The sequence below is a fragment of the Ostrinia furnacalis genome, unplaced genomic scaffold, assembly GCF_004193835.3.
Source record: "Ostrinia furnacalis isolate ACB-3 unplaced genomic scaffold, ASM419383v2 OfSCF2973, whole genome shotgun sequence".
Classification (NCBI taxonomy): domain Eukaryota; kingdom Metazoa; phylum Arthropoda; class Insecta; order Lepidoptera; family Crambidae; genus Ostrinia; species Ostrinia furnacalis.
In genome coordinates, this window is record NW_021133212.1 from 82,814 (window position 1) to 100,437 (window position 17,624).

Below are 17,624 nucleotides of genomic sequence, written 5' to 3' on the forward strand. Positions count from 1 at the left end.
TTGTTTGTACTATACTTCTGCAAAATGGTTGATTTGATAGAAATCAGCAGTCCGACGAAGTTCGGAATGTATGTTGCATGCTGTCCGGATTCCGGACATTCAAATTCACACGATTTTTATATTTCAAAACGTATAAAAGTATTTTTTTTTCAGAGATCTATCATACACTTAATTTTAATACCTTTGCCTATAATAAAATTTTTTGACAATTGCTTTGACATTGACATTTGACAGATTTACGCCAAGAAAAATTGCATTTTACTTGTTCCAGCAGCAGCAGATAAATATAGGAATAATCCAATAAATAACAAAAATGGCAGTCCGTTTAGGAGGTGTGTTGAAAGAATTGAGGATTCATTTGTGTCAGACAAGCGCACAGTCTGCTGGCGTGAGGTATATTGTTTACTTCTGATTACATAAACACAGTTCTAACCTCTATCTTCCTTTTGCAAAGTGATTCTTTTCTTGCAGGGAATTCATCCAGAAGAATTATGTGAACTTAAAAAAGGATAACCCTACCTTCCCTATACTCATTCGCGAGTGCAGTGGCGTGCAACCACGAGTTTGGGCCCGCTATGGTTAGTACTTTTTTCTCTGATTAATTTACTCTTAGTTCGAAGTTTTCTGATGATTATCAACGAGAATTAATGAATATTAATTCTAACCCCCCTTTTATAATATGAAGAGATTTTTGATACATTAATTTATCCAAATTTTATAAAGTGTAGTAGATATAAAATTTACCTACATTGCTAATCTTTTGTATCTTTTTATAAGCTAATTGTCGTAGTTAGTTTAATAAAAATATACCCAATTTACAGAAAAGGGCCATGAAGTGTACATGTCTCTCTGTGATTTGAATGGTGATCAAGTGTTTGCTGTCATCAAGTCACTCGTTAAAATTTAACTTGCACTTGAGTGAGAATAAATTTAGACTACTTATCCTCTGTTTAATAAGTTACATGTATGTTGAACATTAGTTTCAAGTGATATTAGCATGAAGGCACTAAGGGGGTGGAACTTACGTATAAAGTCATATTATCTAGATATTGTTTTTTTAATTATTTTCATTATCTATTTCACAAGATTTAAATGTGTATGTTGCAGTCATTAATTATTTAGTTCAGCATTTATCATGTATTTTGAAGGTATATATTTCACTAACGACAAGTATTAAGGTAGTCAAGTTAATATACTTAGGTGTAAAGTTGATTAGTTTAATTATTATGATATAGTAAATTTGTAAGTTTTTCTAATAGGTTTTGTTTATATTTACAGAAAAGGGAGTGGAACGGAGTGCACCTCTCACCAACCTAACAGCTTCTGATGTAATGTCCACCATCAAACAATTAGCAAAGTGAACATTCTGATTATTTAAATGGTTATGTACATAATATAGCATATAGATTATGTTGATTTATTATTTCAAGTAAATATCAGTTGGATATTTTAACTTTAACAGACTTTCATTTAGTAGATTTTATGGTTGAATTCATGAGCTAGGTAAAATAGGTTTAAAATAAGGATTCTAGCCAATCTAGGTGATAAAATAAACAAATTAAATGATGATATAAATAATTTATTATGATTAATCATCTAAAACCTAACAGACTTTGTAAAAAATAACAACAGTTAAAACTCTCTAAAACTACTGGCACTAAATGATCATTGCATTACATAGATCAATTGCTACAAAGTATAAACTTTTGTACATAACTACAAAACTATGTTTCTTTATTACATTTTCCTTTACAGTATTTGGAGGCAGTTAAAGTTGGTCAATATGCTAATTCAACTGGTATATTTTAAACATTTGTATTACAAAGTTAATTTTTTTCTTAACTTATTATTATTTTGTTGTTGGCTTTTTATGCGATATTTACATAAGACTTGTTTACCAACCTTGTGGCATATAGAAACGATACCAGAAATTACAGAGTACATCTTCAAACTCAATTAAATTAAGTACCTACAGAACTAAGGGATACAGTGCTATGTTTTATGTAGTGATATACATTTAATTTGGAAAATAGCACATTTTTACAATGATAGATGTACAGGACAACACAATTATAATTTTACATTGTACAGAGCCACAGAGAGGCTGTACAGAGAAGGTTTACACCATAAAATTATTTCCCCGTGAATAGCACTTTAGCTTAAGAGCTTTTTTTGTAGTCAAGACCTTTTTGATAATCTTCCCATTTTTGTCTTAAAATTATTTGTAAATTAAACTTATAAGAAGCACCACAGTTAACACTAAATATTATGTGTAGGTAATGAGGGCTATCGTTTTTATACTTAACAGTTGGCACCCCTGGCGATTGACAGGACCTTACTCTACAGTGGCGCCATCTTGATGAGTGCAAATGCGATAGTCCTCCTACCACTTTAGCGCTCACCAGTTGGTGCCACTGTATTCGCTACTAGCAACTCTAGCAAGTGACAGGACCTTACTCTACAGTGGCGCTAAAACGATAGCCCTCATTGGAAATTAAAATGTGTTTAGTTGGTTACTGGTTACAAATTTTACTTACAGAAATTATTAGAAAACTAGTAATTAACTGATTGGCCACTATTTATACTTGTACATTCAGTAAGGATGTGGACACCCTTTATTAAAATAAGTCAGTCATATTTTGGAATTGAATCCACAGTATTATTTTCATAAAACTTTTTTGACTAGTGTCCATATCTGAAATGTTTGTCTAAAAGTTCAAGTTTTCCCTGTTTGTAGTCCTGACCAAGAGCAACAATACAATTTTATCGTGTTATGTCCATCACAGTACGACAAACCCATATTATTATAATTTATCGTCAAAATCGATGTAAAGTCACGATAAAATTATACCGTGCCGTGGCTAGAACATAGGCACTTAAACTTAAAAGTCATGTCACCTTATTAACAGTGAAATTGGCATCTTAAAATAAATTCTACACATAGCCAAGCTGATACAGCTCCGTGGATCACAATACCATATCCGTTACAAAGGTCACTGAAACGCTGGCAGTCCAAACAGTTCAGGTTGGAACTTGGCTAGGGTGGGAAGTACTATGGTGGCGTGTTTGGTCAGTCTCTTGTCCAGGTGAGGGTCAGGAACCATTACTACTTGCATGCCGGCGGAGATTCCTGCGGTCACGCCGTGCGGGGAGTCTTCGAATACTAGACACTGAAATGGTAATGTTTTTTATGAAATTCATATAAGGGTGGTGGAAAATGTGTAAAAATATAGGCTTGCTTTTTGATGTAGTAGTTAGTGCATCAGGTAAGTAAAGCGTTGTAGAAGTTAAAACAATATAGGGCAAGTGACTTGTTGTCATGTCACGTGTTATGTAAATGCAAGATCGCATTTACATAACACAAAAAAGAATCAAGTAATTTTTGTATACATTTTCTGGTACCCATAGTGCATACATTATTTAGTTTGAGAATGGATGTAACAGTGTATAATGTCTCAGAATATTATTTAAGTCAAATAACTGCTAAAAATAGCTGGATGCGATACCTTTTCTGGTTCAGGTTTGTCTGGGAACCTGGCAGCTGCTACTAAGAATATATCCGGATGTGGTTTCCCATATTTGACTTCGCTATCTGTGCTGCCCATAACTTTATGATGGAAGTAAGAGAACAATTCCTTGTGAGCTGCAACTTTTGTGATGACCGATCGTTCACTGGAGGACGTAGCCAGCGCAAAAGGCACTTTTGTTTTGTGGAGGTGACGGATTAGTCTTTCGGCACCTAGAAAATAATGGTTGTGGTAAATTATCATCATCTAATGAAAAATGATGTGTAAAGTTCACATTGCAAGAGTCAGACACATCAGTTAGTTTAATTTAAAAAAACATGGCCATGAACCTTAATACATTGGCTTTGTTTCTTTTTTTAACATACTGCCAATATAAAGTTTAACAAAATGCTTGTATCATCTTGATAATCAATATTTATTTATTAATAGCACAGAATCAGATATGGTGTAGGTATTTACTTATCATTTTTATGAGGGTGGTTACTCAAGAACTAGAAAGAGGATTGACAAATGCGCAATTATATTGTCTGTAGACAGGATAATCATAATTCAAATAAAAGATCAAGATAATTTTTTATTGGGAAGTGGAAGCATAAAATTTGCCTGTATAAAACTTACACATTTGTGAAAATAAAAGTTGATTCAACTGCAAAGATAATACTTCATAATATTGATATTTTAATTGCCAATTCATCAGGTAAACACAAACAGTCTAGTAAATATTGGTAAACAAACCAAGAATTGGACATTTCTTTCTGTTCTGTTATTTGGTGTGCAATAAAGAGTATTTATTATCCCAACTAATATTATAAATGCGAAAGTAACTCTGTCTGTCTGTCTGTTACGCTTTCCCGCTTAAACCTCGCAACCGATTTTGATGAAATTTGGCATAGAGACAGTTTGAGTCCCGGGAAAGAACATAGGATAGTTTTTATCCCGGTTTTTGAAACAGGGACGCGCGCGATAAAGTTTTTCTGTGACAGACAAAATTCCACGCGGGCGAAGCCGCGGGCGGAAAGCTAGTTATTATTATTGAACTGACCATCAAGCAATGGAGCTCCTGCCAGCATAGTGTCCCCGAGCACTAACAGCTCATCCCTAAACTCCTTAGGGCTCACGGGAAGGTTCAACTCTTTACACAGGATCTCCGAGAGACGTTGCTCCGTGCCACCCAGCACCTTCATCATCATTTCTGTGGTGTACTCGTGACCATATTTAGCACACAGCTGTGTTATCATTTTCTTGTAGACTAATTCAGTATCTGAAATTGACAAAATCCCAACTAATATTATAAATGCGAAAGTAACTCTGTCTGTCTGTTACGCTTTCCCGCTTAAACCTCGCAACCGATTTTGATGAAATTTGGCATAGAGATAGTTTGAGTCCCGGGAAAGAACATAGGATAGTTTTTATCCCGGTTTTTGAAACAGGGACGCGCGCGATATAGTTTTTCTGTGACAGACAAAATTCCACGCGGGCGGAAAGCTAGTAATACATATTTTTGATAAGTTACAGAGAACATGTTTATCTTTACAAAAATACCTTTCAAGTTACAAGGTTTAGAACTCTGGATGCTTTAACTCATACTAGAAGCGAAAATAAACTTTATAGGTAACTGAATGAAATAATTTAATTTTGTTTCAATTTACAGTGGTACAGGTATTTTTTTAAATAGATTGAAAGTCACTAAATTATTGAAACACATTTTTCTACAAGTAGTCTTAAAAAGTTTCGTGATGCAACTTTATAAGAAACATTAGTTTCCTGCTTTGAACATTATTTTTATTCATTCATGAATAGAGAAATGAATTAATATGTAAAAATATACGCTTACTATCACTCGGAAAATACATAATATTAAACTATTGCACGGCAGCAACACATTTATAACATTAATTATGTAATTTTACGCTTTGCAAAGTAACCTTCATACCGATTAACATTGAATTCAAATGGAAAGGTCGACAATATCCACTTACCCAAAAGTAGCCCATCCATATCGAAGATACAGTGCGTGACTTTCTTATAATTCGTAGTTGACAAAAATCGTTTGCCAACAGAGCTTGATAAAGTTTTGAACAAACAAATCCTCATGGTTAGTTAGGCCGGTTTGTTATGTAAAAAAACAATAACTTTAAAACCTATGGGACGCTGGGAAACGGCCAGATTAATTTAAATTTTATACTGGTAAATATTCTAAAATATTTTTTGATAGAAGCTAAGTGAAATAAACTTAGATTTCCGCAAATAAATAAATTCACACGTCCCCACGATAAGAAGACATCACTGACAGTAGTGAAAATGACACTCACTTTTTGACAGATTAAAGTAGGGATGTGTAGTGTTACTATTGTCGATAAATTTATAACAATACTAGGTTTTGCCCACGGATAAAATATTATTGCCTACTTTATAGTTTCATTAACATTCGCTCAGCAGTTTTTAATTATTACTATTCTCAACTAATCCATTAGACTGATCGTGACGTCATTTTTATATGTTTTGAACTTTAATTGATAAACTGATTTATCTAAAATTCTGATTATCGTGTGTCTTATTATAAGGATGCGATTTATTCAAAGTATATACAGTGTGAGTCACGTTAAAGTGTACATATGAAAACAGATGAAACTAGACCTATTTTTATCGACAAAAAAGATTTTATCGAGAAAACGTTGTGATAGGGATAGAGACATGCGATTTTTGGTTTTACAAAGGTAATACGATAGAGAATAATACAAAGTAATAAAAACCACCAGTTAGAGGGCATTTTTTGGAGAAATTTATCGAATAACCAAAAAACATGAATTTAAAAGCAGATTTTTCAGATATTTGTTAGCCTTTTTTTTTGGATTTTTTTAGTATCGCCTGTTATTTAGCATTATTACTGTTTTTATTTTATCAGGATATACCGCTTAGTTTAAAAGTTATTACGTTTTCTTTACAATAAGTAATCGGAAGAAAAAGATCTATAATTTTTTTTTTTAAATCTCAAAAAGTTTTTGACCTCTTTTTTGTCGATAAAAATAGGTCTGTTTTCATCTATTTTCATATGTACACTTTAACGTGACTCACACTATAAAACTTGGTTATTTGTATCGATAGCTTTAAACTGTACTATAAATACATCCCTATCACATGCGAAACGTCATTTTAGTACTCAAAAAATATGTCCGAATCGAGCTGTTTCAGTGAAATATAATTTTAATGGAACAAAAATTTAATTCTAAAACGAGACTATTTTAATTAAATTCTATACATAGTATTATAATACTTGCGTAGAATATTAATACATCGAACTTTAAATTATTAGTTCCATATTAATAACATTATGTGTCATTTTGACATTGTGAACCATAAGGATTCGGACTGGTGAAATGACATTAGTCTAGCGGATATCCGTCATGACTTAAAGATATCCGGTTTCCGGTTTTACTTCGCGGGTTACCTAACTGCCCACATAACCATAACCTTCAACCAAAGGCTTCATTGACGAGAAAAATAAGTGCATTTATGTTTCATGATTATTTAGCTATATCTTCATATTTATTTTCGAAATGTAAGTTTTAACAATACAAAGCTTGTAATAATAAGTATCTACATTAAACATTGAAAGTGTTGCTTGCTCCTTGCTGGCTAAGCATAGTTATTCCAATAGGGCATTAGTAGATCATATTTCCATACTAAGAATCATCTAAAGTTCATTATCTTCATTGCCTTACGCTTAATTTACAATGGTATCATCAACCAATCATGCATTATGTACTTTTTTACCTACCTAGTTGTTACAAAATGTACTTGCTGACTTCAAGTGGAGTAACTGTGTAAGTGCGAAATGAAGAAAAGTAAGTAAGTAATAAATAAAAAATATGATTCTTTGTTAAAAAAATCACACATGGCAGCGTTGCGTTGCTGCTTGTTGCCGGCGGCTTTCGTCCGGCGCACGGGGAGCCCGAGCCCGCGGCGAGCGCAGTCGGGCTGCGACCGCCATGGAACGCAGTTGATCGCGCGTCAGTGCGTATGGCGTTAATACCACCGCATTTATTTCATTCAAAAATATTTTGTTCACATCATCATTTATGAATTAACATTGAACAAGTGTTGTATTTTCTTTTGTAAAACTTTATGCGAACATGGCTGTGAGAGAGTGTTGTTGTGGTGAACTGTCGCTTAACAAAAAATCGATTTTGGGATTCAGAATGAGGAGCCAAATATTGTATTTACTGTTGGTCGCTTGTTTTGTACACGCGACCGCGGCGGAGCCGGAGCCTACATGTGTGAGGGCGAAGAATATATTTGAGAAGAGCAAGATGTTAGCAGCCGTCAACATTCAGGAGCAGCCGAACTCAGGTGAGCTGCATGTCCAGCTGAGTGATAATGAATGATACGCGTCGTGCGTACAGATTGGCTGATAGTTGATAGTCGTAAGCGAAGATAAACCCGCGAGGTTATCACACCTTTTAGTGAAGGTAGAACGCTATCTGATAGCGTACACGGTTCAGAAAGGATATAAATAAGTAGTTTTAAATTAATATACAATGATTTCACTCATGATGCCTACTGAATAATACTTCTATATTTTTGGTTTAACATTACAAAATAAAAAAATCACAACAACAGCCCATTTAAACAAATTATGTCAAATCAAAGTGACAGTCGTGACAGTTGCTAATTCTGTAAGCGCCGGCGGAGGCCACCACAAAGAAATGCGCAAGAACAATTTTATACATTTCCAAGCAACAATGAATTTTATGTTGAAAATATTTAAAAAATGCACAAAATTATTGAGAAAATAGATTTAAGCACCAGCAAAGCAATAATACACACATAGAAGGAGAATAATTCACATTTTATTTGAAACATCAATTTAATACGTAATTAACAAGCAGTAAAACAAAATCAAAACGAAGTCTGGAATTTCATGAGTCCAAAAAGGCAACCTTTTTACCTGTTGTAGGAAACAGGTTAAGACATGAATATTAGACCGTGTCTAATGCCTTTTGGGATCATTTATTGCCTGTCCATTTACGAGTATGCACCTCTTTGTGTTTTATGTAACTGCTTTCAAACCACGATAAGTAACAGATAGAAAATGAAAAGAAGGTTTAGGATTAGGTCAAGAGCTTTTAAATTCGTAAAAAGAATGGTGAATAATGAATAAACAACCTTGTACACTTCGTAATAAGATATTGACACAGTAAACATCTCCCAAAAGATATGTAGGCGTAGTTGATACAGTAGGCGGAGTTGTGAAATGCACACTTACGTTGCGACATTATCAGAATACTTAGGTGTTCTGCGTCTGCGAACCTTTGGCCGTTTTATTTTATCCGAGAACTTGTATAATAAAATGATCTCTAATAATTTGGAACAGAGTTCAAATCCGGACAACACCAATATCAATGTCAGGAAATGTGTTCAAGTAAAAACCGTGGCTGGTAGTAGGCAGTTAATAGCATCACAAGAAAGCGTGGGCGATTTCCACCGCGCAGATGGTATAAACATAATAAATTTGACACAGATTTTATAATCAAGACATTATAAACAAAAATGATTACAGTGTAAAAGAATTATGTTTCTGCTTTGGTGTAGAAAACGACATTGTAGATGTAGAAGATGACATAAGGGTTTTGTAAATCTTGCGACGTGAACGAAATGTGTTCGAAGATAAAAGAATTATTTTCGATGTTACACAATTTATTGTTCCATCTACACTGCAAACTTATCCTTCAAGTCTTACGAGTCCTTATACGGCATGTAAAAGTACCCCGTCCAGTTCATAATCATTGCTAAATTATTTCTTGAAAATCCATCACTTACTGAATAAATTTCGCTCATGCACTTTCAATTTGAATAATGTTCGTTGAATTATTGTTAAACTGACGATCGGCACAGTTTCATTATGGCCCTTTTAACTTCAGTTACAGAAATTCGTTAGAGACATTACAAGTATAAATCCAAAGCTTTTCCGGCCCCGACCAGGCTATTGTTTAAATTTAATGAGATCCCACCTCGTTCAATTTGTAAAGGTATTCTGTGACAGAGTCTTTAGAAGCGGAACCCATCCCACAGTAAACTGATACATTATTAATGAGACACTGTACCACTCCCATTTAGTAATAGGTACGAAGCAACTAAACCTATCGATCTAATGACACTAATTGCTTTATACTCTTGTGTAAATCAGATTGACCTACGTGTAGAGCTATTCGAGGACTGAACAAACTTATTAATATTTAATCGTAGATAGATACATCACAACCACCACTTATGTAATTTATATGCAAACATGGTCTTATTTCATTCGTCGCCAACGGTAATTAAGTGGACAGGGCGAGATCTCGATACTCGTTTCACAGTGAGATGGAGTCAGCAGTTGACGCCACGTTTCCCAATAAGGGTCCGATGGATATAACAGCGGCGGTGTTGAGTCGCGTCTCGTCGTACCAAGTACGATTATTTGCTGAGACTTGCTGTTTAGCATGCGCCCCTCGATCGCCGGTGCTTCTAACGGGCGGCTTGTCGCGACAACTACCGGCACTTGTGCATTCGCAGACTTCTAATGTATTTGCAAACCGCAGACAGACACCGGAAAACAGACGCACAGTGTTTGATAAAACGAATTCGATTCGGCGTTTGCTTTGATCAAAGTTTTAAATAATTCATACTTCTATTAGGATATAATAGCCGTGTTTGATATGCCTGCTACATCAAACGTAAATTCAATTATGTGCCTACTCTATCATTCAAATATTTGACGTGAGAAATTGAGTAGATTGAGGTCAGTCGCCGGATTCTTTACCCAAAGTCCTGCCGTCCAACAGAAAATGTCAGGGAAGGATATCGTTATCAATGGATGGAGTATCCTGTTTGGAGACTTTCTAAACTAACCGATCTATCATGCCTGTCACGGGAGTTAGATAAAAGTTACGGGCATTAAGAAGCAAGTTTGATCATTTTTTAAAATAAAATCTAGAGACTGTTTCTTAAGAAAAATGGTCCGTCTACTACGAAGAAGGCATTTTAATTGCGACATTAAGTAAAGTATTGGATAATTTACGTCTAAATGCAAAGGTTAAAAAGTGAATGCTACCAAGACTGATGTGACTGCTATCGTAGATTAGCTTACACTGTATTTTTTCTATTTTTAGAGAACGTAGTGTACGTATGTCGTGATTCTGTGTAGGTTTTGGCATTGAACAACCTTACGAGATGCTTTGTTTTATACCCAATTTGTAATTTTAGAGGGCATCAATTGTATGACTGTAACAAGTTTTACTTGTCAAATGTTTGAAAGAAATGTTTGTTAAGCGGAGTTTATTAACAAGTGCAAATGTTTGCATAGGAAGCTCGACTCAAATTACACTAGCCACTAGTCATAAAACAGTCAAACTCTTTGTGAGTAGATACTCAGTGCCTATAGCATAGCACTCCGACCTCTCACGACAACTATTCGATGTTAGCGCTCGGTTCTGACAAAATCGAGATGTGGGTGGACTGGTTGACAACAAGCAAACATGCCGCGGTCGTCAACCTGCACCGGCTTCGATTCTATAAATCCACGTGAACTGGCAATTAGTAATTCCCTACACAATATTAAGCAATCCCAAATCATAAACTGCGGATAAAATTTAATTTTAAATGCTAATTAAACGTACTGAGTACTTGTAGGACCCAAAAACGAAAATGCAAACCCTCTATAGCGAATTAGCGCGTACCTGAGTACAAAATACCATTACGACCCGCTTTATTCTGGCTTTCATGTGAACCCTTTCAATCAAGTTAACTGAATGGCGCTCCATCAGTCACAAGGTACGGCGGTCCTTTATGTCGTCCCGTAACCTCCCATTCTGTAATTAGGGATGGAAACAGGATGCTGTCGATTATAAACCTTTTTTGCGGAGTTTTGCGAGAGCATCTGGTTTATTACGCTTTAACATATCAATTAGAATTGTCATAAATTCCGATTGAAGCGCGCTCAGTAAAGCATCAATGGGCAGTCGTAAAATATATGTAAAGAATATTGATCGTTAAATTGGCTTAGAAACCCATAAAATATTGAGGTCGAATGTGACGTAAATGCTCCAAACATAACCATGTTTCATAGTACAAAATAATCCAGAAAAACGAATGTATCTTTAATCTGAAAGTGCAAAGGTTAAGAATTTATCGGAGCGGACTCCGGATTTAGAATTCGCGGATTGGAATCTTTGCAATTAGTTGTGACTTGGGAAGTCTATTCGGCGGGTATATTAAATTCCAATAAAGGGTAAAATGTTTCTTTGACAGTTGTTCATGGAGTAATTGCGTGGAAAAGTTAATATCAAAACTTGGACTGCGTCTAAAAATACAACCCAACGCCATTAAAGGCATTCTTATGTTCCTTACACAATAGTTATTGTTACCGTCATGATATATCTGGAAATCATCGCGCACCCATCTGGGAAATAGTAATTTTCGATACACTGTACCTGGTGCATGGGTGCAGAGCTAATTCCTTGGCGGACATTCCACCGGTCGGAGCAGGTGGCGACAAGTCGCTGGCGCAGGACCGGTCCGCGGACTCACCGCTACTCGCAAAAAATGCACACGTTTAACCACGTTTAAGTCGACCGTTCCGCTCGTGTCGCTGCATCCAGATCCACATGCATCTGTCTAAGTTTACCCCATTAAGATATTATCTTGATTGTCCTATTTATAGGTCTCCATTGTTTGAGACATTGGAAAGACTTTTCCTCGTCGCCAATTTTCAATATTTCTTAAACCTATTGCAATTTCTTTTTAATTTAAATGCAGCATTGGACTCTTCTCGTGTCAAAAGTTATCAGTCCACTAGATATCGTTTGTTCTGTATTGGCAGCGGCACATTAGCAGAACACTCGAGGATGTTATCTTATAAGTCAATGCCCATTTATGTGCAAATGAACGCATATTTAATTACAATAACCGACGATACTGACCAATCGTGGTGAGTTTTATTACTAGAATATTTGTTGTTCGTCCTTCTAAAGCTCATTTTAATAAACATGAGCTGTTGAACTGCAGGACAAGATTGAGACTGTAATGTCTGTAATAACCTGGCTAATGGCGTTTATAATTGTACAGGAATGTTACTAGAATCGAAACGACTTTATATTCAAGTGTTGATAAGAATTCTATGTTTCGAAATAAGGCACATTTCTCATTGGCTTAAATTCAAAGAAGTTGTCTATAAAGCGTCTGGTATTTAATTTATTGTAGAGCCAGACTAGGATGATAAAAAGTTGATTTCATTTGTGAGAGAGATGGTTTGTGCAGTGCAAATGTTGTACTTTAATAGACCTTCAAATAAAAGCTGCATTGCTGCTGCAGGTATCGGGTATCGGCAAATCTGCTTTCTAAAAGCGTGGTGCTCAAACTCAGTCAGGTTTGAGGGTCGAGATCGAGTTATGACGTGGCGAAAACAAAACGAGTTTGAATCGATTCCGTGCATTCCGACGCTTCACGGATTCCTCACGAAGAATGCGAGCCCGCGACTCTTATAATGATTATAATCTCGATTTAGTGGTCGATTCGTCATCGTCTGATTTAGTTAATGGAATAGGCAATAAGCGTGTGAAACGGGTGTGATGACTTTTGATTGTGCTCATAGAAATCACCCGTTGTAAGGCCGTGGGTAATGGACGCTGTCACGGCTCACCACCTGTCTTTATTAAACTTTTGAGAGCTGCGACAAGTTTACTTATTTTTTAACCACAATTCTTCACGAAGTCATGACCAAGGAGTTTTTGGTAAACAAAGAAAGCTCTAAGCAGTAAACAGTTAGTTGAGGATTTAAATTTTTGCATAAAAGCTCCTACCTGAACTTGAAAAAAAAAGCTTCGGTGCCTTTGTGACGCGATTAGGATAGTGAAAGTCCTTTAGAAGAGTTCTTAAGGTACTGTCTGAAAAGATGTTAAATCCTTGCAGCTAGACAATTTGTCTTTATTCGTTCTATCGCTAATGGTGAGATGGAGCTTGTGCGATAGTAAAAACATGACATTTTGGAGAGGTCCTGGAGGCAGCAGGATGCAGGACGCGGTCGCATGGGAGCGGAATGCGGTCCGGCCGGCGAGGGGGCCGGGGGCTGCGAGTGCGCCGAGCCGGCCTATAAACTGCGGAGTGGTGCTGCGCCCCGTAATTATTATGCCGTGAGAGTGCACGGCCGATCACCCCGGCCCATAACGCCACTGCGCATTGTTTTAATGACTGTTGCGAACTGCACTCATTAAAAACGTTATTGTAATCGCGTTTGTAATTTGTTTGCGCTCGTGTTTTTCTTGAGTCGTTAAAAGCGTAAAGGGCAGAATTAAACGGTGACCCTATTAAAGAAAGACACCTGTAGTTAACGCGTAGCTTTAATGGGTGTGCGATTGGAGGGTGTAATTATTTTGTATTTTTCAATTTACTTTACATGGGCGAATGGTTAAATATTCAGCTTTAGCAATTTGGCAGACTATAGTGTTAATTTTCTTCACAATTTATGGGTTTTGTACGGAGAAGTTAATTATAAAAATAGTCATCGATTACTTGGTGCAAAAGTATTACTTTGCTATCAGCGATGGATAGGTGTTTATCGCTATCTATTTTATAGAATTCATTATTTTATTATTCAACGCTGCATCAGTGACTCATAAAATAATATTAATCTCAAGGCAAAGGAACTTAGCGGCTTCCATCTGTAACCTAGAGTAATCGAGTGCGATCATTTTAGCGCTGTTTAACAGTTTTTGAAGATTAAAGTATGACCTAAATAAAAAGACAACAGTAAATTACATTTAGACCAGCGATAACGCATAGATTTTAATGCAAAACATTTCAATGAAAACTTCTTGAAGTTCTACTTCAAAGAAATGTTTTCTTTAGAAAATAAAACGAAAGCTATCTAGATAACGCATTGCGTTAAAAGCTTTTAATAGTACCTATCTATTCTTATTAAACTCTTTAAAACAGTTAGCAAACAAATAGGAGGATGTTTTAGCTTTCTGGGCTTATCTAATCGCTAAGAAAGTGGCCTTACGGGCTACGAAGTGACATTGCTTCACAGTTTTTTACCCTTTTCAATGTTAAAGGCACTGGAATTTATGTGCTGCGTGTCCTATTAATCAAAGATAATTTACTACATTAGTCACCTAATTTAAATAAAGAAACTTAGAATAATATTTTAATTTTGCTCTTAGGGGCTTTTGCGTCATGACCGTCTATAGATCATTATTTTTCGAATTACTGGCTCAGATTACTATCTGTTTGAAATTATTATATTTTGCTAAAATATTGTTCGTTGTTTTACTCGTGGCATGCCATATTTAAAGAGATTAACGCGCCGATATCCTGTTCATAAATGTTTTTATTGTACTAAATGCACGAGGTTGTTCACCATCTGATAAAGCCTCGTTGAAATCGCGTCGAGATTTTTTGCACGATGTCGAAGCAAAAATTCAGGTTTATATCGACATTTTTTGATCTATCGACGTAGGTGGCGCATTCTTGACAAAATCAAACGTAAATACACGAGTGCGTTTTGTTTTCGTATACGTTTCCGGTTTTCGGCAGACTCCGAGCACGTGTGATACGATCTTACATGTAATAGAATCTAATGTTGGTCGCCGGGCGTCAAAGGAGGGGATATTGGTATCACGCCGGGTTATGAATGAACGTGGACCTCCGGCGGCGGCGCTAGCTGACCCGGCGGGGGGAGGGGCAAATGGAATTCCAAAAACTCGAGTGGGCGATGTGGATGCGCTAACGCATAAAAAACGAGCCGATCCAACACAATAGCGCCTCGGGATACGTCGCGCCGAGGTGCGACCGTCCCTTAGAAACACAAATACACTCTAATCGCCTGAAACGCTATAACGATATGCGGTTGCGTTATGCCTTGTTAAAATAACAGAATAATGAGCCTCCTGTTTGGTTAACATGACAAAGACAGGCCGTGGAATGCCGTTCATCTCGCCGGCGCCTGCGCTACCGGCTCGATTGAAAACCCTAGTTTTCCATTCGATCTGGTGCCAGGTCACGTATTGAACCTCAGCTTTCTACGTACCGACGCTGTTTGAGGCATTACTATTGCACCTTAAGCGGATAGTGTGGTATTTCAGATGAGGGGCTAACGATTGAGAAATCAAATCAAGAACTCGTTAACTGATCTGTCTATGTTGCCCCTACACTTGGACAAGGCAGACGCTTACCTAAAGCTCGTCACAAAGTGGACGTTAATACGCAAGAAGAAGATGTAAACCATGAGAATCCCTTGTCGCTAAAAGTGGTTTCTTGTTTTTCCCGTGTGAGTCTGGGAAACGAGGCAAAACAAAAATCGTCTGCGTTGGCACGGGCTTGCGAGGACGAGGGCGACGGTGCAGCGGCAATAAAAGCCTACCTGCCCGATGTAGATGTTATCTCCCTCGGTCAAAGACGCCGGCCGCCTCCGTGCTTTACCACCGCGAACGCGAAAGCCGCCTCTACCCAAGCAAAAATAAAGCTCAGATTACGGCTGCAAAACGATTTAGTAACAAACACGTAACGGTGTGGAATTACAACACTTTTGTTAGATTGTAAGCTTTTGTCATAGTTACAAATACACATTTGTCATAAACGCGGCACATTACCGGTGTGGTCGACCGTCGGAACGGTCGTTACAGATCTCGATTTGTCCAAGTTTCGTCTTAATTACGTCGATCAATTCGAGATCGGAGAAAGCATTTGAAATTGTCGTGCTTTTGTCAGATATAAAAATTCTTTTGGAACAACCTTGATCCCTCGAATGAGTCCAATAAAGACTGGAATGTGGGCATTGTATCAATTAACATAGACATTAAAGTTGGTAGATAAACGGGACGGGTTCGGTAGGTTGTATAAATAAATACGAAGGCAGCTGCACCGGGAATTATTGGAATCAAAAGGAATGTTTGTGGAGATCAACATTCGGCAGCGAGCGTTGAGATCTTGAGAACCTGCGCGTGCGCTCTTTAAAGTGTTTTTTTTTTCGTAAACACTGCCGTGAAAGCAATTAACGGCTAGTTCTATTTTTTCAATCCTAAGTGCCATGAATGGAGTGTTTTAAGCTGCACACTTTCTACGCTCAATGGCCATTCTGCTGCATCTGTCTTTAACGGCATTTTTATGATATTTGCTGGTCAAAGTGTGATTTTAAAGACTAAGTAGCTAGGTGTGTTTTAATATGATGATGACAAGCAACTCAAGAATATTGTAGGTAAAACTCTTATAGCTATTACCCACGTAGGTGTTACTCGTAGATTGTCAAGTCTTGGTAATGCCTACCTGGTGCCTTACCATGAGTTTACGTTAGGTGAGCTCGCTAGCGAATACGTCAAAAAATTCTATGAAGATTTTATTTCTTGAAAGTAGCCGCTAGGGGCGCTGCACAATATGTCATACATTTAAATGTCATTTTTTTACGCAGTCGCTAGCGAGCACACCTAACGTAAACTCATGGTAGGCACACTGATCATACCCACAGCGTCGATTCCATGAAAAATTAGGTCACTTTTTAAATAATAGCAGGGTACTCAACGCTTTAATTGACTTCAAAGTGGCATCGATTTACCGGCATTTAAGTAATTTACTCTGAATTCAGCTATTATCTGTGCCCACTTTCGTTTCATCGAACTAATTGTTTTTTCGTCAGAAATTAATTCTCTTGTTTCTAATTTATTGAAGGGAACGAGACGTTTTCTTATTATGTTCTTCTGACGCGTTCTTGATAAACTTCTCACCAAAGAAACTTGAAGAACTGTCTTGGTTGACCAATAGTAAGTATAGCACATCTAAAATGGTCTGATTCATTCTCTGACAAATCGTTCTCAGTCTATTAATAACGATGCAAGCACCGACAACGTTACTGTTATTAATTACTGGCGAGCAATAACCACTCAGTTTTGAACCAAAAAGAAAAGAAACTATTAATTACGTCTGATCACTATGGCAGTATGGTTTTAAATGATTGGAATCAAATACAGGGTTCTTTGAACTCTATTTACCTATTAAAAGAAAAACATTTTGGTATACTAAATGATAGCTATTTTTTTCACCACAACTCAATTTTGAGCGCACTTTTGT

At 36.7% G+C, this 17,624-nt stretch overlaps 3 protein-coding genes across 3 annotated transcripts in view; 2 read left to right on the plus strand and 1 right to left on the minus strand.

Annotated features, from left to right (window-relative positions):
• The first annotated feature begins 215 nt into the window (after window positions 1–215).
• Window positions 216–1,456, plus strand: ND-B8 (NADH dehydrogenase (ubiquinone) B8 subunit). The gene is made up of 3 exons (XM_028310199.1): window positions 216–393; window positions 472–578; window positions 1,279–1,456. Exons 1-3 carry the CDS (start codon window positions 314–316, stop codon window positions 1,359–1,361), a joined length of 270 nt encoding a protein of 89 aa, XP_028166000.1. The 5' UTR covers window positions 216–313; the 3' UTR covers window positions 1,362–1,456.
• A 954-nt stretch (window positions 1,457–2,410) lies between these two features.
• LOC114356837 (probable pseudouridine-5'-phosphatase) lies at window positions 2,411–5,827 on the minus strand. The gene is made up of 4 exons (XM_028310197.1): window positions 5,507–5,827; window positions 4,570–4,788; window positions 3,507–3,739; window positions 2,411–3,170 (listed from the first exon to the last, which is right to left on the minus strand). The coding sequence occupies exons 1-4, from the start codon at window positions 5,619–5,621 to the stop codon at window positions 2,994–2,996; spliced, it is 744 nt and encodes a 247-aa protein (XP_028165998.1). The 5' UTR covers window positions 5,622–5,827; the 3' UTR covers window positions 2,411–2,993.
• Window positions 5,828–7,483: 1,656 nt separating this feature from the next.
• The window catches only part of dlp (glypican dally-like), a gene marked incomplete at its 3' end in the record, with an annotated part of 87,101 nt that continues 76,960 nt past the window's right edge, over window positions 7,484–17,624 (plus strand). The window contains exon 1 of the mRNA XM_028310195.1: window positions 7,484–7,877. Coding sequence (XP_028165996.1) covers window positions 7,661–7,877 — 217 coding nt within the window. The remainder of the gene's footprint in view (window positions 7,878–17,624) is intronic.